At 45.3% G+C, this 22,842-nt stretch overlaps 1 protein-coding gene and 1 non-coding gene across 10 annotated transcripts in view; both read left to right on the top strand.

Moving 5' to 3' along the window:
* Positions 1–11,938, top strand: part of PUM1 (pumilio RNA binding family member 1) — a 209,043-nt gene extending 197,105 nt beyond the window's left edge. For all 9 annotated transcript variants that reach the window (XM_074976100.1, XM_074976093.1, XM_074976097.1 and 6 more), the window contains exons 18-22: positions 470–607; positions 1,804–1,929; positions 3,995–4,116; positions 5,144–5,336; positions 10,207–11,938. In XM_074976100.1, coding sequence (XP_074832201.1) covers positions 470–607; positions 1,804–1,929; positions 3,995–4,116; positions 5,144–5,336; positions 10,207–10,338 — 711 coding nt within the window. In that variant the 3' untranslated portion in view covers positions 10,339–11,938. The remainder of the gene's footprint in view (positions 1–469; positions 608–1,803; positions 1,930–3,994; positions 4,117–5,143; positions 5,337–10,206) is intronic.
* LOC142001448 (small nucleolar RNA SNORD103/SNORD85) lies at positions 5,921–6,006 on the top strand. Its single transcript, XR_012642492.1, has one exon. It is a non-coding gene; the product is annotated as a small nucleolar RNA SNORD103/SNORD85 (small nucleolar RNA).
* Positions 11,939–22,842: the final 10,904 nt, after the last annotated feature.

Below are 22,842 nucleotides of genomic sequence, written 5' to 3'. Positions count from 1 at the left end.
TCCGAATAATCACTGGCACCTTCTGTGCCGGTGATGGCGGCATTGCACTGACAAATAAAGTATTTCTCCAGTAATTTCACTTGAGATTTTTTTGCATAAAAGTTCTCTGTTCTGTATTATTCATATGAATGCTAACTGCAGGGCATATGAATGTTTGTGACAGGATGTTTGTCAGTTGTTCCTTAACTAGATAACTGTTTCACCCAACTTTATAATCAGACATAGCTTTTAATATCTGCGTAGCACAGGAGACTTACTGCATGGCCTAATCACTGCATCATCAGCTTTTGGAGCATTTTCATTGCAGTCATGATGAGACACACCTGAGTTCTTCCTGGAGGACTTACACTTCAGATTTAGCATGGGTGTCCTTTGCGGTTTTGACTATTAATGAAAATTCCGCATGGATCTTTGTCAGCTATGAACACTGGGGGTGCTTTGTGTTTGTATCTGTCTTTCTTCCCTATAGAACGAGATGGTCCGGGAGTTAGATGGCCATGTACTGAAGTGTGTGAAGGACCAGAATGGTAATCACGTGGTGCAGAAGTGTATTGAATGTGTACAGCCTCAGTCCCTGCAGTTTATCATTGATGCATTTAAGGGGCAGGTAAGTTCTTGAGAAGATGCAAATGAAATGTTGAGCCTCATTATGTGTATTATTTAGGATCAGTGTGAAGAGAAACTTCGTTGCTCTAACTCAGTTAGACCTTTCGGTTCTCAGCATTAGCATTTTGTTTCCTGCAAACACCATTGGGATGAATTTAGCAATATAATACGGCTGGGCATCTTTTCAGACACAAGCTTTGAACTTTTGCAAGCAGATAGATCACATAAAGTAGCCGTGCAAAAATCTAGTTCCCTCAAACAAGTAAAAAATCAGCCTCCTATAATACCACCACCTCGCTCACATAAAACAGTTTGCAAGGAAGGAAACTGAGGCATGGAGCAGTGTGGCTTGCTCAAAGTCACCCAGTAGGCCAGTGGTGCAAGGCTGTTGCCTGTCTCTGGAACTCCCTTCAGGAGGCTCTTGCCTACTGCTGAACCCGTAGGCAGTGGGGGGACGGGAATGCTAAGGAGGAACCCTGGGGCAGAAGCAGAAGAGACCACGAAGGTCTCTGGAAATCATGGATTCCATGAGTTCCATGATGCATATGTAGCTTTATGATCATCTGGAGCACAAGACCTGTGAGGATAGGCTGAGGGGTTTGGGCTTGTTTAGTTTACAGAAGAGAAGACTTAGAGGTGATTTAATAGCACCTTCAATTTCCTGAAAGGGAGTTCTAAAAAGGAGGGTGAGAAACTGTTCTCAGTCGTGTCAGATGGCAGAACAAGGAGTAATGATCTGAAGTTGAAGAGGGAGAGGTATAGGTTGTATATTAGGAAAAACTACTTCACCAGGCGGGTGGTGAAGCATTGGAATGCGTTGTCTAGAGAGGTGGTGGATTCTCCATCCCTTGAGGTTTTTAAGTCCTGGCTTGACAAGGTCCTGGCTGGGATAACTTAGTGGGGGTTGATCCTGCTTGAAGCAGGGGGCTGGACTAGATGACCTCCGGAGGTCCCTTCCAGCCCTGTGATTCTGTGACTTACACAGTTTGGCTTGATGGATCAAGCAAGAAACTGGGACTCAGAAGACCTGAGTACTAGGAATAGTTCAGTCATAATTTTGGTTCTGCGTGTGGAACAGATTCAGTGACTAAGATGAGGCTGTTTTTACTGTCACTTTTCCATTGTGAAGATGGTTTGGCTTCCAAAAGTGGGACTAATGCAGCAGTGCCTGTGCTGACTTGTATCTCGTGAATCCAGGTGTTCGCATTGTCTACACATCCGTATGGCTGCCGTGTGATTCAGCGGATCCTAGAGCATTGTCTGCCTGAGCAGACTCTTCCCATCTTGGAGGAGCTCCATCAACACACCGAGCAACTTGTGCAGGTAGTGGACAGGAATTAGGAGGGAGGGTGCGGTGCAGCCTGTTTCGGTTGCCGCTTTGTATTATGGAAGTTCTGGGATCAGGCATGGCTGGTGCTGTAGTCATGCAGTAAGGACAGTCCCTTTTTCAAGGAGGTTACTAGGGCAAGGTATTGTGGGCTACATTCCATTACAAGGGGAGGAGAGAGAAGACAAGGGTAGCAGCGTAAAAGGAGCACAAGATTGCAAGGGTTGTAATCTAAGTATATGTCTAGACTTGTGATTCTCAGCCAGGGTACTTAGAGGTCTTCCAGGATCATCAGCTGATCTAGATATTTGCCTAATTTTATAATGGACTACATAGAAAATGCTGGCAAAGTCAGTGCGAAGTAAAATTTCATGCAATGATTTGTTTATCCTACATACACTATATGCTAAAATGCAAGTACAGCATTTATATTTCAGTTGAGTTACAGTTATATTAAAATGAGAATTTCAGCAATTGTTCCGAATAGGATGCTGTGGCACTTCTGTGTTTGTGTCTGATTTTGTAATGGTCATTTGTAAATGAGGTGAAACTTGGGGGGTGCACCAGACATATCAGACTCCTGAAAGGGGTCTGAAAAGCGTGTGGTCTAGCCGAGGGGTCAGCAGCCCTTCCGAGGCAGAGTGCCAAAATGTGACCTTTTGACCTCTGTGTTCGGTCCCAGTGCTGGTGATACTTTTTAAAGTCACTAATAGTCCTCCTTATAACAGCTCCGTTAATAAATAAATTAAGCTGCGGTGCTTTACCATTTAGGTGGTGGTTGGTAGCAGTATCTGGTCTTTTGTTAATCCAGTTTGAGCAAGCTCCTGACTGCATGAGTGAGGAAGGGCGGGGCTGAGCTCCCATTTTGCATGCCAATGAAAATCAGCTCAGATGCCCTCTTGGCACGTGTGCCGGGGGTGTTGCTGACCCATGAGCTAGATAGTACGGGGGAGAGCATTTCTCTGCATGGGTAGACAGATGTGCACTAGCTTGGCTCAAGCTAGCATGTTAAAAATAGCAGTGTGCCTCTGGCAGCATGGACTGCGGCTCAGGCTGGCCATCTGAGCATGGCCCTAGGGGATCAGGCACGTTTGTACTCAGCTGCCTAGCCTGAGCCACCATTTGTGCTGCTGACAAAGCCCCATGCAGAGCGAGGGCATGTCTGCTTGCCCATGCTGGGAAGCCCCCTCCCAGTTGTTGTGCAGGTGCATCTTACATGTACAGATTGAAAGCGTCAATGCTTCTTAGCCCTTTGGAAAGTGAAGAAAAACTGTTGACTCACAGGTGAGCTGTGCATCGCGCCATTCTTATTGTACACTGCAGCAGGGGCCGGTGGCATGTCTCAAGAAGGGATGTGAAGTGGGAGCAGGGCGTTTCTGTATTCTGCGGCTTGGAGGCTGAGGACATTTGAAATGGTTTCTTTGCATAAATTAATGGTGTTCCCACATATCATGCTCAAAAATCCGCTATCTTGGATTGATATTGGCAAGTTCATGTTTTACATACTAACTCTGTCTAGCAGTAAAATGATTATATCTTTTAGGCCAACAGTGGGGAGCCTATGGCCTGTAAACAGGATCTGTACCCTGGCAAGCCTCAAGGCTCCTCCATCCCCTCTGCCCTCCCATCACAGTGGTACAAGCCAGCGCTGGGGCTCCAGCCATGCTGCAAGTCTCCCTGCCTCTGTCCCCTCCCCGTGGAGCTCGAGCACTAGTGCCAGCTTTCCTAGCAGCGAGGGGGGGAATCGCAGAGCTTGACTGCAAACCGGATCAAAGGAAGCCAGGGGCAGGATCTGTCCCCAGGGGGGCTGTACACAAGGGGGCTCCTGTGCCCTGAGTGTGGGGGGGGTGATTCCCCCCCCCAAGGTCTTTCCATAGTGTGTTGGCCCCCCGACTTGTGGTGTGTGTTTTTTGGGTCAGTGGTTGCTGACCAAACGAGGTTCCCCATCCCTGACTTAAGCTAATGATGAACTAAATAGGGTGTAGTTAAACTAAGGTTCAGAGTACTCACTCGTACAGACAAGTGGATTAGTGTTAAGGGTTTCTGTACTCTTGGTTACAGGATCAATATGGGAACTATGTTATCCAGCATGTACTAGAACATGGTCGGCCTGAGGACAAAAGCAAGATTGTTGCAGAAATTAGAGGCAACGTGCTCGTGTTGAGTCAACATAAATTCGCCAGGTTTGCATTTGCTTCATAAAGTCCAAACCCTGGACAAATGCTGTTTTCCTCTCTGTGCTGGCATGCCAGAAGATGGCAGTAGCAACGTGATGGCAGGATGGTGTAATTTACCGTTCTTTGCCAGAAAATCAGCAGTACACAAATGGGGAAAAGTGCGTGACCCTCGTTAGGTGGCTTTGTTTATAGCAAGGAGGTGAATGTTCAGATGTTATCCTCTTTCAAGCTCCAGTATTTAACCATGAAGAGTAGAACTCAGCTCATTCCAAATCTCTTAACACTGCGCCTGCATCAACTTGTTGGGGGCTCTCGTGAGCAGCAGCCCAAGAGCATTTCGCTATCACTAGACTCCTGTGCCCGTCCCCAGGATTTGGCTGTTTTACAATAGAAATTCTTCCCCACCTTATAACACCTTTCGCTGAGGAGCTTCTGTTCTTTTCATATACTAATTAAGCTTCACAGGCCCGCGTGGGGAAAATTTGTATTGATAACCTCCAGGTGCCTCAGTTTCCCCATCTGTAAAATGATTATCGGTCATACCAACATCACTCTACACTTCAAATCTTACACTCTAGCTTTCAGTCTAGGGATGCTCAGGTTAATTTGGATGAAATAAGACTTGAGGTGACCCTTTGCTCAGAGCTCTTGTAGAATACAAGATTTGATATAGTGCAGTAAACATTTTTTGCATGCACATCTGTGCTTCCTACTTTTGCTCAGGAAGCATCTCAGCTCACACCATGAAACCCTGGAAATCTTGCCCCATTCCTTGTGTTTGTGAGTTTTCCAACTAGAAGGGATGTGGCTGAGCATTTAAATATGAGTTTGTGTGACCCCTTTGTGCTTTGTCCTTAAATAGAAACCAGAGTTCTTTGGTCAAGAATCCAAAATGATTTTCCATAGCAGCACTTCGTGGCCTTCATAAAGGCTATTCCTTGTTAGAAACCCAAGATCATCACTCTGGGGGCTTGAGAGAGAAAGCTAAGTTGGGATATCAGTGGAGATCTGTTGCCATCTTCTTGTGTTGCAGCAACGTTGTGGAGAAATGTGTTACTCACGCCTCCCGCACAGAGCGAGCCATGCTGATTGATGAGGTGTGCACTATGAACGACGGCCCCCACAGTGCCTTATACACCATGATGAAAGATCAGTATGCCAACTACGTGGTACAGAAAATGATCGATGTGGCAGAACCAGCTCAACGGAAGATTGTCATGCATAAGGTAAGTAGTTGCCAACAAGAGAATTTGTGCTTAGGAATCGTAATAGGTTTTAGAGTGTGTAGCAGGAAGATCTAAGTGCATAGAACTTTAAACCTCTTCAGAGTGCATATGCCAGTAAGGTTTTCAAGTCATTGAACTGCTTAGAGCCAAGCATTGAGATTTCCTCGTGTTACACTCTAATACAAATGTATTGATCTGAAGCAGGAAGAATGAGGAATTCACTGTGAGACTCCTCCTGAGAAGGCATAATTTGTGGTGAGCTGTGCATGTCTCTGACCCTGGCATTTTCAACAATCAGAAGTTTGGAGGCAGTTCTGATAGTGTAGGAGCGTTCTCTGAAAGCTTGTGTCTCAAGCATGGATCTCTCTCTATCTGTAGAGTGACTCAGACTTGTCTCCTCTTGAGGACTGCCGTTGGTTTATCCATCCTAGCAGGCACACCATTTACATGCTCAGAAGTCAAACTCATCAAGTATCTTTATCAGTCTTTTCTGGGAACATGGGGATTTGTAACAAAAGCATTGATACAATTTTGGCTGTAATAAAGCCAGCTGAACGTGTTGGAATTGAGGTATGTTTCAGAGGTCTGGCGATGACGACGCACTTGCCCTCACTGAGAACACCGTTCAATAATGAGACTCTTACTGTGTACTCAGAGAAGCTGAGCCAGACTTGTAGAGACTGCTGAATCCTTGAGCCAGAATTCTGAACAGGATGTTTGCCATTTTATACAGAATTATTAGCATAGCAGTTGAAGTAGACCTACATTACGTTTTTATAAGATACATTTATGCTATAGAGTATGTTGGTGTTATCCTTTTGGAATATGCAGCATACATGGCATTTAAAAAGCTAGTGGCAGATGAAAAATTACTTCTAAACAAATGTCCTTGTTAGCAAGAACACCTTAGATTAATCAAATAGAAAACTTAATTTTGCTTCCCGTCTTCAGTGACCCTGTTTTCTTTCTGCAGTTTTCAGGGGACACTTGAATCAGTTTTACTTTTGTTCATCAGTTTTGAATCAGTTTCAGATTCTTGGGGATTACTACACTGTTGCATTGTTCGAGTTTCCAAAGTTGCAAGATTACATTTGGTTGTTTTTTTTTTTAAAGTAAGGAAAGTATTTTTGTCTTAAACATTTCAATATTCCCAATCTTGGATTCAAAATAATGAGATTTTTAAAATTAGAGCATTGGGCTTTTAATTTGCATTCTGGTTTTGAACCTTTAACAGGTGTGTTCTCAGCTTTTTTCTACAGCCACAGGGATGTAAAAAACTTCCCCTAAATCTGAGATTCTCACACAACTCTGACTGAAGCTAGACTAATAATAAAATTATTAGAGCTGCCAACACGGGACTATTAAAACGAAATACTGGGGTGTTCAGTCAATCCCAAAGAAGTTGGGTACCAAATTCCTATAGACTCCTTTGAAAATTGCAGCTAGACGTTAGGTCATGTGATTGGACGGTGTTACTTTAAAATAAAAGGAACATGTATATAATTTATTCACCATAGTTTACTCAAGAAAGTTAACTAATATATTATTTGTGGAATAATGACCATTAAAACAATCTAAAAAGCAAAGGCGAAAATTCTAAACAAGCTTTAATTATATACTTCCAAACTGGAGGCAGTAATCTGGAGTAAAGTAATTGTACTCTAGAAGTGGGAGGTTGTACCGTCGTATAATTCTGCAGTAGCTGTACTGTCACTTGGGAGGGGAGGTGCCTTGTGCTTCCTTCTGTAAACTCAGTTCCTTTCCTTTGATCAGGATAAGCAGCTAAAGAGGTTTCTGTATGACTCTGTCATGGGCAGAGTTCAAGGTAATGGCTGTACAAGTAACACTGGCTAAACATGACTTTTTAAAATGTGATGTCTTTTGATGGGTTTGTTTAAAATAGTGGACTTGTCAATTGTTATAATGGCAGTTTTCTGCAGCCTGTTTGTTCATGTGATGGCATTATTTTATAAAAGCAATAAATTAATGTTAACAAACAAGAAAATTGCCAGACCATTAGACCATATACTTTTACCAGATTTGACAACAGAAACTCAGATGAGCATCATAGGTGTAGGCTGCTGAGGAGGACGACAAAAAGAAATACTGTTGCTGAGAGCATGTTTCCTTGAGCTAGTTTTCAGATTTTCCAGTAGAACCTGATTTGCAAATGTTAGCATGAGGAAGGGAAAGGATGTGGGTGTGTGCGCTTACAAGACAGATTATTGGGTCCTTGAGGTTAAATGGACTCTCATCCCTGGGAAAATAATGGAGGGGATCCTCAGGGAATCCATTTTGGAGTACTTGGAAGAGGGGAAAGTGATCAAAAGTAGCCAACATGGATTCACCGGGGGCAAGTCCTGCCTGACCAATCTGATCAGGCTCTGTGGACCTGGGGAGGTCAGTGGATGTGATATACCTTGACTTCAGCAAAGCTTTTGATACAGTCTCCCACAAAATTTTTGCTCATGAGTTAAGGAGATATGGCTTGGATCCTTGGAGTATAAGATGAATATAAAGCTGTCTTGACTGTCGGGTCCAACAGGTAGTGGTCAGTGGCTCAGTATCTGGATGGAGGTCAGTTTCAAGTGGAGTGCTGCAAGGCTTGGTTCTGGGGCCAGTGTTGTTGAACATCTTTATTAATGACCTGAATGAGGGACTGGGTTGCACCCTCAGCAAGTTTGCAGATGACACAAAACTAGGGGGAGAGGTAGATACGTTGGAGGGTAGAGAGAGAATCCAGAGTGACCTGGATAAATTGGAGGACTGGGCCAAAAGAAATCTGATGCGGTTCAACAAGGAAAAGTGTAGAGTCCTGCACCTGGGGTGGAAGAATCCCAAGCAATGTAATAGGCTGGGGACCAACTGGCTCAGCAGCAGTACAACGGAAAGAGACGTACGGGTTATGGTGGATGAAAGGAGGGATATGAGTAAACAGTGTGCCCTTGTAGCCAAGAAGGTTAACAGCATACTAGGGTGCATTAGGAGGAACATTTCGAGCAGATCTAGAGAAGTAGTTATTCCCCTCTGTTGGGCACTAGTGAGGCCACGTCTGGAATATTGTGTCCAGTTTTGGGGCCCCCAGTATAAAAAGTGTGTGGATGTGCTGGATTCAGCGGAGGGCAGCAAAAATGATTAAGGGGCTGGAGCACAAGACCTCTGAGGACAGTCTGATGGATTTGGGCTTGTTTAGTTTACAGAAGAGAAGACTTAGAGGTGATTTAATAGCAGCCTTCAACTTGTTGAAGGGGAGCTCTAAAGAGGAGGGTGAAAAACTGCTCTCAGTGGTGTCAGATGGCAGAACAAGGAGTAATGGTCTGAAGAGGTGTAGGTTAGATATTCAGAAAAACTACTTCACCAGGAGGGTGGTGAAGCATTGGAATGTGTTGCCTAGCGAGTTGGTAGATTCTCCTTCCCTCAAGGTTTTTAAGTGCCAGCTTGATAAAGTCCTGGCTGGGATGACTTAGTTGGGGTTGATCCTGCTTGAAGCAGGGGGCTAGACTAGATGAGCTCCTGAGGTCCCTTCCAGCCCTATGATTCTATGAAATCAGCAGGGGCCTGAATTAAAGGAAGAAGGGATGGGGATTTCCTACCTTATGGAAATGGAACAATAATGCATTTTTCTTATATGGGGAAGGAGGAGAGGAAAGGGAGAATATATTTATACATTAATTTTCAATGTATTTACTCATCATTCCTATAGTTTCAACTATGAAATTGAAATCACCTTCTAGTGACATTTTTGAAGAAATGCACAAGCTCTGTGGACCTGTCCTATGAATTGCTGTCGTGATTCGTCCTTCTCCTAGGACTTGTCTACATGGAAAATTTGAGTGGCAGAACATCAGCAAGGCCTCTGTGTGGATGCTGTATTTCAGGCTGCCAGGAGGGTGTGGAAGGGCACTCCTGCAGGGCTCCCTCATGGGGTTGCCAAGTTCTCCTGCCCAGGCCAGGTTCCCCGCTGCGGCAGGGCTGCCAACAGGGTTCGGTGTCCCAGCCAGCTCCCCGCCACATCAGAGCTGCTGGCCGGGCTCCTCACCCCAAGCGGCTCCATGCTGTAGGGCTCCCTACACAGCCAGACTCTCCTCCAACTCCCCGCTGTGGGGCTCCTGGTGGTGGAGCTCCCTGACGTGGGTTGCCCCTGAGGCTCCCCAAAGAAGAGCTCTTTGCCACCAGCAGGGCTCTGCTGTTCCCCACGCAGCGGGCGCGCTCTGGCTGAGGTGCTGTCTGGCCCAGCAACAGCCATTGTCCTGCTGGATGAGAGAGTTTCAACCTGTAAAAGATTTATTATCCAGCACCCCTGAGGAACACCCGGCTCTCCTCCTTGTTTGTTAAAAGGCCACTAAAATGCATTAAGGAAGTAATGTTACTTTTCCATGTTGGCTGTTGAGCTGGTTGCCACAAGGATGTTAAATAGGCACAAATGGGAGGCGAGTTGTGGCTGGGTGATGGGAGTGGGAGGCAAGGTGATTTTACGCTGTGATCATGCGCTCTGGGAAAACGTGGGTGCCCCTTGATTTAGTGGTTCTTTCCCAGTATCAAGCATTTGTTTAATGCGAGTACCTCCTCACTACAGTCTGAACACTGGTTCGCTTGCTGAGGTTAATACCTTACCACTTGTTTTACCTGTGTGGCCAGAAGCCCCATGAGGCATTAAAACAGAAATAACTTGATGTGGATCATTTACTTGATTCAGAGTTATTGAGGTGATAACAACAAATAACACGTTAATATCTCCCAGATTCTCTGGTCATCTGAGCCCTTGCACTGGTAGCAAAGATTGTCTCCCTGAAGGAATCCAGAAATCCCCCAGGGCTAATCTGGATGTGTTTGTGATTTCTAAACTTCCATAAACCTTTTTATCTCCTAGATCCGGCCTCACATTGCCACCCTGCGCAAGTACACGTATGGCAAGCACATTTTGGCCAAGCTGGAGAAATACTACATGAAAAACGGCGTTGACTTGGGGCCAATTTGTGGACCACCAAATGGTATAATTTGAGACAATGAATTGCAGAGAAACTCACTGGCCATCAGGCATTTAAAACCAGCAACCAACAATATTCCAATATACAGTTAGAAAATGTTTTATGGTTGCTAAACTACTAAAAATACAAATACAAATAAGCCTTTGTAAATTTCTTTAATTTTATTATGCATAACATGTACTAATTATTTTTTTTAATTAACGAATTGCCCTGCTGTTTTACTGGTGTATAGAATACTTGTACATAGGTATCAAATGTACATGGGAGGCCACATTTTTTGTTCACTGTTGTATCTATATTCCAAATGTGGAAACTTTCAGGGTGGTTGGTTTGAAGAAAAAAATGTTTTTAATTCATCCGCCTCACAGGTGACTTTTTTGCAAATACCTGTTTTTCTCCTTTTATTCAAAACTCCGCAAGAAGTTTGAATTTTAGTTAAATGGCACAAAACCTGCATTTAACACTGTTTATAAATATTACAAATTCAGCTTGCTAAAGCTTAAGTTTAAAAAAATGAAAAGTTTTTGAAACTTTTTAATTGCTTTTTCTGTTTTATTTTTGGAGTATAACATGCTAAAGAAGGTAGCTTAGCAGTCAGTTTTGAATGAAAACATATGCACCAAGAACGTTTTCAACGCAAGAAGAGAGGTGCATTTGTTTACTGCCTACTCGGTTTGTTCTGTTAACACTGAAAGACACAATTTGATTATTTAGCATGAGGAAAAAAAATCCAACTCAGCTTTGGTCTTGCGTCTATAAATATATAGTGTATACTTGGTGTAGACTTTACATATATAAAAATTTGTAGTATTTTCTTGTTTTGATGTCTAATCTGTATCTATAATGTACCCTAGTAGTGGAACATACTTTTGATTGTACAATTGTACATTTGTAAACCTCTGTAATGTAAATGTGGAGAAGTTTGAATCAACATAAACCCGTTTTTGGTAAGAAAAAAATTAGCAAAACCTGTGCATTTCAGTGTATATTCACACCTTTTATGGTCGTAGCATATAGTGTTGTATATTGTAAATTGTAATTTCAACCAGAAGTAAATTTTTTCTTTTGAAGGAAATGTTCTCTTTATACAGCCTAGTTAATGTTTAAAAAAATGCTTGGTTTTATTTGTCACCTAGTCAAACAGTAGCAATCCTTTCTAAATGTTATACAGAATGATTCAGTTCAAAAGTGTTTTTTTGAATCTTAAAGTAATGTTTTGCTTATTTTGTGACAGTAAAAAGAAGTGCAGAAGTACAGAATCCCCTAGATTTCCTTACGATCAGAGTCCCTTTTCACCTTGTAAAGTGTGAATCACCTTCCCTTTTTGTACAGAAGATGAACTGTATTTTGCATTTTGTCTACTTGTAAGTGAATGTAACATACTGTCAATTTCCTTGTTTGAATATAGAATTGTAACACTACACGGTGTACATTTACAGAGCCTTGTGTATATTTCCAATGAACTTTTTTGCAAGCACACTTGTAACCATATGTGTATAATTAACAAACCTGTGTATGCTTATGCCTGGGCGACTATTTTTTGTAACTCTTGTGTAGATTGTCTCTAAACAATGTGTGATCTTTATTTTGAAAAATACAGAACTTTGGAATCTGGGTTTGTGCTTTATTTGAACATTTTCAATATAGTGCCACCAGGACAAACTTTCTTATTGCCTTTGCCTCTTTCTTTCTGCTCTTAAGGATTTCTCATGCAGGTAGAATCTCTCTCATCTGGCATCCTCTGAACCTGACCGGTACCAGATGTAAGAATTTGCCAGACAACAGGAGGTCAGTATTTTCTAGCACATTATCAACACTTCCACTGCTCACTGGGCTCTTAGAAGACATTTGGGGGTAAATTACAGCTAAGTAAAAGCACAGAGCACTGAGATCCAGCACTGGTGTCTGGAAACAAACTTAATGAGACTGCGGGAAACTTGACCACAACGGTAAGCGGTCATCCAACTTCCTGAAATTGTGCTGGACCTCAGATGTTGCCAGACCAGAAAGTGTGGGACTAAAGAGGTTCAGCTGGTATTTTTGTGTGTATCATGGCTTGCAGTAATAAAAAGAACGCAGGAGATCGTATGTCAGCAAGTTTTTATGCATGTTCTGAACTTTAAGGTTAGGACAAGTCTCATTAAATACAAAGAGACTCACACTAGGCTCACAAACCAGTGTCTGCAGTGAGGTCTAAGGAGAAAATCCTCATAGATATTTAGGCTGTTTACTTCTAGGAAGTTCAGTGCCAAAATTATTGTTAGATTCTGATTTCAGTGACTCTGTTTCCTCCAAATTCAGCCCCACATTGTCACACAATGACATTTTCCAATTTAATTATTCAGGTGTTAAAATAACACTCCATGTCTGGTCCATTAACAGTAGACCTTTACCCAACAGCATCAATTTACATTCCCCTCACTCCCCCCAACCCCAGTGAATTGGCAGTGTCTCAGATGTTTTTGACATGTTCTTTTAAATCTTAGATCAAGTGTAACTTTTCCACTTTTTTCCCAAGATGGTTGAGTTAATGTCTCTGCATGCAATCAACAGTGGTGTCACACTGTCGAATGCAGTCAGCTCACTTCATAATAAAGTACCTGCCATGCTTGTGCACTATCCTCTCACAGAAATGCAAAGCCTTTCGTACCACTTCAGTGCTTATTGTACCATAATAGTACTTGACGCTTGGTCCCTTTCATGCTTTACTGGTATGAAGTAATATTTTGCAGCACTCCTCTGAGCAGGGAAAGCATTGCTGCTCTTTTACTGAGGCTGGGCGAATAGGAGGCCATTTTCAGTAGCTTTCAGCTGACTTTAGACAAACTAGTGCTACAGCCACTATTTGAGGCAAGGAAAAGGGAGAGGAGAGTCTGGCACCTCTGCAAATCAGCTGTCAAATGTCTCAAATGTGGCCATTCAGTGTCTGCTTTTATTTAGAATGACTGGGCTTTAGGCTGTGATTTTCAGAGGTGGCAAACATGGGTAGCTTCTTTTGGCTTTAAACTGAGATTAGTAATTTAATCTCTCTGTAAGACTAGGCCTGGCTGCCGAGGTGGGCACAAAATTTGGGCCTAAAGTAGCTTGACCATGTCAATGGCAAAACCTTCATCAGGAAGGAGGTGTAGAGACCTGCTTCTAATTTTATCCCTTAGCTGCCTTTTCTCAAGAGTTCACTGAAAGGTGCTTCTCTCTTGGTGCTGTTTGTGGGGCTGGCTAGAGAGTACACAAGCTACTGGCCTCAAAGCAGAATGATTCCATATTAGCCATCTTCCAAATGAGGCGCACACTTTTGTACTGTGTGGTATGTGCAGCTGGCCAGATGCACCAGGGCACTGCTGCATTAGTGCAGTATCCTGTGTTTTTAAAAGGCTTGGCTACTTTCCTAAATCAGTGCGTTCTAATACCTGCTCAAAGATCAAAGGCAGCATGGGAATCCAGAGACATGATCATTGTGATGTCCATAGAGATGAGACATAGGTCACTACCACCCACAAAGCTTAGGAGCCTAAATTCTTTTCCTGCAGCAGGGCGGGGACAGCACCTGAGCACCAGCTGTGGTTTGCAGCTGAATTTCACTACTAGGCACAGATTTGTAATGGTAAAGATGACTAATCCTTGGACCTGACTTCCAAGGGAAGAGAGAGAATCATAGAATTCTAGGGCTGGAAGGGATCTCAGGAGGTCATTGAGTCCAGCCCCCTGCTTCAAGCAGGACAACTCCAACTACATCATCCCAACCAGGACTTTGTCAAGCTGGGACTTAAAAACCTCTAGGGATGGAGATTGTCACCTTGCTCAGTAATGCATTTCAGTGCTTCACTACCCCCCTGGTGAAACAGGTTTTCGTAATATCCAACCTACACCTCCCAAACTAACTTCAGACCATTGATCCTTGTTCTGCCATCTGTCACAGCTGAGAACAGTTTTTCTCCATCCACTTTAGAGCCCCCTTCAGTAAGTTGAAGGCTGATGTTATATCACCTCAGTCTTCTCTTCTGTAAACTAAACAAACCCAAATCCCTCAGCTTGTCCTTGAAGGTCATGAGCTCCAACCCCTTAATAATTTTCTTTGCCCTCGGCGGGACCCCCTCCAATCCATCCACATCCTTTCTTTACTTGGGGGCCCAGTATTGGATACACTACTGCAGATGTGGCCTAAGCAGTGCAAAATAGAGGGGAATAATAGTTTCTCTAGATCTGCTCGGAGTGCTTCTCCTAAAGCATCCCAATATGCAATTAGCCTTCTTGGCCACAAGGGCACACTCTTGATTCATATCCAGCCTCTCATCCACTATAATCCCTAGGTTCTTTTCTACTACATTGCTACTTAGCCAGTCAGTCCCCAGCCTGTAACAGTGCTTGGGATTCTTCTGTCCCAAGTGCAGGACTCTGCACTTCTCCTTGTTGAACCTCATCAAATTTCTTTTGGCCCAATCCTCCAATTTGTCTAGGTCATTCTGGAGCCTATCCCTACCCTGCTTCATGACCTCAATCTGCTTTTTGTATATAGTGTCCCCATGGTTTAGTGTCATCCTCCAATTTGCTGAGGGTGCAATCCATCCCCTCATCCAGGTCATTAATAAAGGTATTGAACAATACTGGCCCCAGAACTGATCCCTGTGGCATTCCATTTGAAACTGACTGTCAACCAGACATTGAGTCGTTTATCACTACCTGCTGGGCCCGTCCATCAAGCCAGTTTTCAATCCATTTTACAGTCCATGTATCCAATCCATACTTCTTTAATTTATAAGCAAGAACATTGTAGGAAACTATCAGAAGCTTTACTAAAGTCAAGGTATATCACATCTATTAAGTTCCCCATGGCCACAGAACCAGTTACTTCATCATAAACGCTAGTCAGATTGGTCAGGCACGACTTGCCCTTGGTGAATCCATGCTGACTTCTCTGATCACTTTCCCCTCTTCCAAATGCTTCAAAATGATTTTTAATCTATGATTTTTTCAGGGCCTGAGGTAAGGCTGACCGGTCTATAGTTCCCTGGATTCCTTTTTTAAAGATGGCCCCTACCTTTGCCTTTTTCTAATCCTCCGGGACATCTTCTGATCTCCACGTTTCCAAAGATCATAGCCAAAGGTTCTGCAATGACATTTGCCAATTCCCTCAGTACGCTTGGGTGCATTAAATGTGGACCCATGGATTTGTGTACCTCTAGCTTTTCTAAGCGCTCTTAACCCATTTGTTCCCCACCGAGGGCTGCCCACCTCCTTCCCATACTGGATTGCCTAGTGCTGTAGTCTGGGACCTGACCTTGTCCGTGAAGACAGAGGCAAATAAAGCATTGAGTACTTCCACCTTTCCCACATCATCTGTCACCAGATTACCTGCCTCATCCAGTAATGGCCCCACACCCTCCCTGATCACCCTCTTATGGTTAACATGTCTGTAAAAACCCTTCTTACCCCTTGCCAGCTGCAGTTCCAACTGTGCTTTTGCTTTGCTGATTACCCCCGACATTCTCCAGCCATATATTTATTTTCCTCCTTAGTCACCAGCCCAAGTTTCCACCTCCTATACGCATCCTTTTTGAGTTTAAGATCACTAAGGACTTCCCTTGTAAGCCAAGCTGGTTGCCTACCAGCTTTGCTTTTGTCACCACTTTGGGATGGTTTGTTCCTGTACCTTCAATAAAGACTTCTTTAAAATACTGCCAGTTCTCCTGAACGCCTTTCCCCTTCATATTTGCTTCCCAGGGGATCCTGCCCATCAGTTCTCTCAGGGAGTTGAAGTCTGCTCTTCTGAAATCAAGGGTCTGTATTTTACTGCTCACCTTCCTTCCTTTTGTCAGGATCATTAAATCTACCAGCTCGTGATTGCTGCAGCCCAGGTTGCCACCCACATTTATTTTGCCCACTAGTTCTTCCCTGTTTATGAGCAGCAGGTCAAGCTGTGCACAATCCCTGGTTAGTGCCTTCAGCACTTAAACAAAGAGGTTATCCCCAATATTCTCCAAAAACTTCCTGGATTGTCTGTGTTCTGCTCTATTGGTCTCCCAAGAAATGTCCGGATGATTAAAGTTTCCCATAAGAGCCAGGGCCTGTGATTTGGAAGCTTCTCTTAGTTGTCTGCAGAAATCCTCATCATCCTGAACTGGTGGTCTATAGCAGACACCAATTACAGCATCACCTCTGTTGTTTCCTCCTCTAAGCTTAATCCAGGCACTCAACTAGCTTTCTCCCTCCATATACTGGAGAGCTGAGCAGTCGTACTGCTCTCTTACATACAACGCCTCACCTCCTCCTTGTCTCCCCTGCCTGTCCTTCCTGAACAGTTCATATCCTTCCATGACTCTGCTCCAGTTGTGTGAGTCATCCAAGTCGCTGTTATTCCAATCACCTCACACTCCTTTGATTGTGCCAGGGCCTCTAATTCCACCTGTTTGTTTCCCAGGCAGTTTGTATTTGTGTACAAATACCTTAGATAATTAGCCTACTTTCTCCTTTTGACACAGGGCTCCTTTTTTATTGTAACCCTGCTCCACCACCTTCGAGACATTCTGGAGCCTGCCTTCCACAGGCATTTACAGGCACCACCACCAGCCCTTCAGGTGCCTGAAGGCCCATTCCACCACATTGCGGGCCTGGTTCAGGTGGGTGTTAAAAAACTCCCGGGTAGGGTCAGCGTGGCTGGTGTAGGGCCGCATCAGCCAGGGCTGCGGGGGTAGGCAGCATCCACCACCAGGGAGAGGAGCATAATGATGTTCCTGACTGGGAGGTCCCTCGGTGGGTCATATGTCCAGGCCGCCATGTGGTGGCAAAGCCCAGAGTTCCAAAAAATATGGGTGTCATGTGTCCAGCCCACCCACCCCATGTAAATGTCCATGGAGCGTCCCCTTGGGTCCACCAGCACCTGGAGCACCACCAAGTGGCAGCCTTTTCTACTGATGTAGCTGCTGGTGCTGCGTTCTGGCCACGAATGGGGATGTGCAGCCAATCCAAGGCACCATACCAGTTTGGGAAGCTGAGTGCTGCGAATCCTGCAATGGTTGTGGCCACATCCCCCACACACACGACCTAGTGCAGCAGCATCACATTGATGGTGTGCACGACCTGCATGGGAGGGAGGGCAGGCGTGGGCTGTCATGAAGGCGTGACGATTCGTGAGTGGCTCTGAGTGTGTCTGTGCAATCTAGCTAGGTGTGGGCTCCCTGCAGTTGGCCCAGTAACCAAATCTGCCAACAGTTCTTGGGGTGTCCGTTGCTTCTCAAGGAATAACTTGAATCTGTGGCCCCTTGTGTCAGCCACATGGGGGAGCTGCAGCCCAAAGAACATGTCGCCCTGGTCCAGCGCCCATCCTTACAGCCTGCTACGTCCACACGCAGCCCCTGGCCAGGAGGTGCCGCGGAACAGAGAGATGGACCCGCGGGTGATGCACTGTTCAGAGGCCTGCGTCTCCTTCAGGCTCGCCAAAGCTGCCAGCAGAAGGGAACCAAAATCACCTTATACAATCCAGCACCTTCATAGCCCCTGGAAATTATTTTTAGTGGCTGTGGCTTTTCATCACCTCCTGGCACACTGGGCTAATCACTGCTCAGGCAGCCTCACAAGCCGTGCTGAGCTGGGGCCTCCTGTGCATTGCTGGAGCCTGGCCATTCACTCACAAGAACACCTACCCCCCCAACTGTTTCTTCCTCACAGGGTTTTAATAGTCACCAATGGCCAGTGGGCATTTGCCTGGTTAATTGTCCCACGTTGCATATTCTTGGAATCCAGAGGGTTCATTCCATTGCTTCCTTCATTAGAGTTTAAGGCCAGAAGGGACCATGCAAACATCCAGTCTGAGCTTCTGGAAATTAAACTGTTAACCAGTTACCTTTGCATGAAGCCCAAGTACCTGTGGTTTGCTTAAAGCACAAAATCACAGATTCAGAGAACACTAGAACTGGAAGGGACCTCAAGAGATCATCAAGTCCTGTCCCCTGCCCTCATGGCCGGAACGATCACCATCTGTATCACCCTGGCAGGTGTTTATCTCACGTGTTCTTAAGACTCTCCAGTGATGGAGCTTCCACAACCTCGCTAGGAATTTATTCCAGTGTTTACCCACCCTGACAGGAAGTTTTCCTAATGTCCCACCTAACCCTCCCTTGCTGCAATTTAAGCCCATTGTGCCTCGTCCTGTCCTCCAAGGAGAACAATTTATCTCCCTCCTTTTTATAATAGTGTTTTAGGTACTTGAAATTTGTTGCCAAGTCCCTTCTTAGCCTTCTCTTGTCTAGGAGGAACACACCCAGTTCTTCTGTCTGCCCTCGTAAGCCAGGTTCCTGCCACCTTTTCCCAGCCACAGGCAGAACAGATGTCATGTGCCAAGGCATGTGTGGCTCTGCACCGCCAGCAGCAGAACATGCTAGCAGCTGTGGGTGCTCTGCTAATCAGCTGGGCAGCCCCTGAATCTCTCCTGGGCGGCCGCCCCGGTGCACAGCCTACAGGGAGCAGTAGGCGGAGCTCATGTTTTCTGGATCTTTAAGCATTTTTGTTGCTCTTCTCTGGACCTTTTCCACTTTCCCCACATCTTTCCTGAAACGTGGTGCCCAGAACGGGATGCAGTTCTCCAGCTGAGACCTGAGCAGTGCACAGTAGAGTGGAACAATGATGTCCTATGTCTTGCTTACCCCACTCCAATTAATACAGCCCAGACTGAAGGCCATGTCCTCCAGCACTCGGAGAGTCACCTGGCAGCTAACCGGCATCTGCTCTGCTGCCAGCCTCTCAGCTGGGGCTGGGGAGGCTGGGCTGCCTGGCTGGGACCAGTGGCAGCAGGGCTGGTGGAGTGGGGCCAGGACCCTCCTCCAGTATCTGGCACAGATGATTATCCAGCACTCCCATTCCCCAGAGGTGCTAGAGAATAAAATTTACACTGTATTTGCTTTTTTTTCACAGCATCACTCTGGTGACTCATAATTAGCTTGTGGTCCATTCTGGCCCCCCAGATCTCTTTCTGCAGCTCTCCTTCCTAGGGAGCCCTGCCCCTCCTGTATGTGTGACACTGACGGTTCTCCTCTCCAAGTAGAGCACTTTCCACTTCTTCTTATCACCTTTCATCCTACTACCTCCGTAAGGCGCTACAGGACTGCTTCTTTGGTTTCTATTTACCTCCTGTTACCAGCCTCCTCCCGAAAGGCAGGCAGCCTGGATTCAAAGCCATCTAGAGATGCTGACTCCACCATGTCCCATTAGAGTTTGCTCTGTTAAACAGTGGTGACTTATTTGCATCTGCCTGGCTTCGGCATCCAGCCAGGGGCCTGGCTCTGCCATTCCCTGCTAGATTAACGTGACCTCTAGGACCCAGGGCTCCCTCCCCAGCAAGATGTTTGAGAGGTGAGACCCCAAACAGATTGAGCTCTTTAAGTATCTCATTATGAGGCATTTTCTCCAGCCTTCAAGTCATTTCTGTGGCTCCTCTCTGCACTCTCCATGCATCACCCTCCTCTTCAAAATGGAGCCAGCAGTTGGGGTTGTAGTATTCCCAGCTGGCTCACTAGTGGTGGCACAGGGGTGGGAGCTTGTGTGCTCCTGCTCAGGGCTCCCTGTGCACACAGGCAAGGATTGCAGAGGTCCTTTCTCTCTGGGCTGTGCACTGGAAGCCATGTAGAGCTGCTGCTGGCCCCTCAGTCCTTCTCACAGTCACCTGCTTTGTAGGGTACAGTCCCCCTTCCACAGGTAGGACCATGGTTCTAGATGTACAACTTTACATTGGACTGTAGAAAAGGCTTTGTGTTTAAGTGGGCCCCACTTCCAAAGAGATCCAGATTGCTGTGTGTGGCACCCTGTCCTCTCCATTATCACACACCACTTTCCCGGGCACCCACAGGTTTTTTTCAGCAGCACTTTGATAGCTCCAGTTCATTAGTTCTGCATCACTGATGGAGGATCATCCTGACCCCTGCAGAGTTCCTCTGGAACACACCCTGTCAATGACCACCCCCATTGCCAGCTGCTTTGTGAGAGCTGTAAGTTTTAGCCAATTTTGAAATCATAGAATCATAGAATCCTAGGGCTGGAAGGGAGCTCAGGAGACGTGTAGTCCAGCCCCCTGCCCCAAATAGGACCAACCCCAACTAAATCATCCCAGCCAGGACTTTGTTAAGCCAGGACTTAAAAATCTCTAGGGATGAAGATTCCACCACCTCCGTAGGTAACACATTCCAGTGCTTCACCACCCACATAGGGAAATAGCTTTTCCTAATATACAACCTACATTTCTTCCTCTGTAACTTGAGACCATTGCTCGTTGTTCTGCCATCCATCACTAATGAGAACAGTCTGTCTCCATCATCCTTAGACCCCTGCTTCAGGAAGCTGAAGGTTGCTATCAAATCGCCCTTACCCTTCTCTTCTGCAAACTAAATAAGCCCAGATCCCACAGCCTCTTCTCATAGGTCATGTGCTCCAGCCCCCTAATCATTTTCATTGCCCTCTGCTGGACCCTCTCCAATGCGTCCACATCCTGTCTATAAACAAAATCTATTTACCCTGTGCCCTAGGGATACTGTCTGGGGCTAATTCTTTAATCAGACTGTTGTGTAGTACTGAATTAACTACTACTACTACTTATTCCTTGTAGTCCAAGTGGAGCATAGGTCAGCTATGTCACCTTCACTTCACTCTGTTTTGGGAAAACATCTAGTTGGCTCCAGGGGTACCCCAGTTGTTGTCCTTCAATCTCAGTAAACCTTCTCCATGTTGTCTGAGGTCTTCTTCTTTTGCACTTTCCTCGCAGGTTCCTTTTGAGAGCTTGACGGATTATGCTGGATGGTGGTTTTCCATGAGTGTGGTGTAGCCATTAACACCCTCTTCTCTTGAGTTCAATGTCAATTGGTTCTTGTCCTGCTCTGTTCCAAAGCTCCTCATTTGTGGGAAAGTCTTGCCATTTGATGTGAAGGATGTATTTCAGGCATCTGTTTATGAAAGTAGCTTGTAATTCAAAGACATTTTAGTACGCCAGGTCTTGCATCCATTTGAGAGCACACTCTTCACATCTATTTTGAGATATGTTATAGAGCTCTTTTAAGTTTCTCTGTCCTGCAGCTTGTTCACCTTGTTGTGCAAGGTTTTCCACAGAGTTCGTCTTGTCCCATTTTTAGCCTTTTAAACTTCTTTGTTGGCTTCTGAATACAGTCTCTGAGCTTCCACTTTGGCTGTTCTTGTTTTGCTGGTGCTGACTGTGCTTCTCTTTCCTTCCTTCACTTTTCTCGGAGTTTCTGCTGTGGTCCATTCTTTGTGATGCCTTGTCCTCTTTCCCAATGTTTTATCACAGGTTTCTTTCCAGGCTGTTTTGGTGTCTTCCCCCATTTGTTCCAGGGTAGCATCTTTCAGGATGAGGTTTGCCAGAAGCACACGTCGGTTGGACAGCTCCACTCAGAAACTGGCTCTTGTCTCAAATTATTCAGCTGCTCTGTGTAGAATCTCAATCCCAGCTTGGTCACTTTTGTGGTGTACCTCTTGAGCTTGAACTTGAGTTATCTCATGACCAAATGGTGGTCTGAACCTACATCTGCGCCTCTTCTCGCATTGACATTAGACATATCACACTTATCTCATAGAAGTGGAAGGGACCTGGAGAGGTCACCAAGTCCTGCATCGATCTTCTGAAGGAACTACTAGTACAGATATGATCAATCTCGTTTTCTGACTGATGGTCTGGTGAAACTCATGTGACCTTATGGATCTTTTTGTGTGGAAAAACACTACCACCTATCACCAAGCCCTTGAAGGAACAAAAGTCACTGAAACACTCTCCATTTTCATTCATGTTGCCTAGGCCTTCTTTTCCCATGGTCTGTTCTTTGCCTGTATTTATGCTTCTCATTTTTGCATTGAAGTCGCCCATCAAAATCAACATATCCTTCTTTGCTTTCTGGTTCACCACACTTTGTAGTTTCTCATAGACATCTGTGTTACATTGCTCAATTGCTTCATTGGTTGGTGCAGAATCTGGCTGTGATGATGTGTGATGATACCGCTGTCCACTCCATTAAAGCACCAGATACCTCTCCCTTGATAACATCAAGCCCTCACCTTCTGTTTGGGGTGCGCCCTCTTCTCCATGTCCTGATAGATGAGGGTTTCACCTGTTGCCAGGTGTAGCTGCCCTGATTGTGTCCATCTTGTCTCACACAAGCCCCAAAGTACAAGCTTGTACTGTTTCATCTCCACTGCAATCTGTGGTGTCTTCCCCACTTAATACATGGTCGAAACATTCCATGTACCAAACTGAGTGGTTGTCCAGGGAGAGAGAAGGGTCATCTGCAGGACAGCTTCCTTTCGGCTTTCCCTGCCATGCTTCATACTCCATAGCCGTGTCTACATGTGCACGCTACTTCGAAGTAGCGGCACTAACTTCGAAATAGCGCCCGTCACGGCTACACGCGTCAGGTGCTATTTCGAAGTTAACTTCAACGTTAGGTGGCGAGACGTCGAAGTCGCTATCCTCATCAGGAGATGGGGATAGCACCCTACTTCGACGTTCAACGTCGAAGTAGGGACCATGTAGT

This window comes from Carettochelys insculpta, chromosome 24, assembly GCF_033958435.1.
Source record: "Carettochelys insculpta isolate YL-2023 chromosome 24, ASM3395843v1, whole genome shotgun sequence".
NCBI classification, from domain to species: Eukaryota; Metazoa; Chordata; order Testudines; family Carettochelyidae; genus Carettochelys; species Carettochelys insculpta.
Note: the sequence above shows the minus strand (reverse complement) of the source record. Positions and strands in the feature narration are given on the sequence as shown.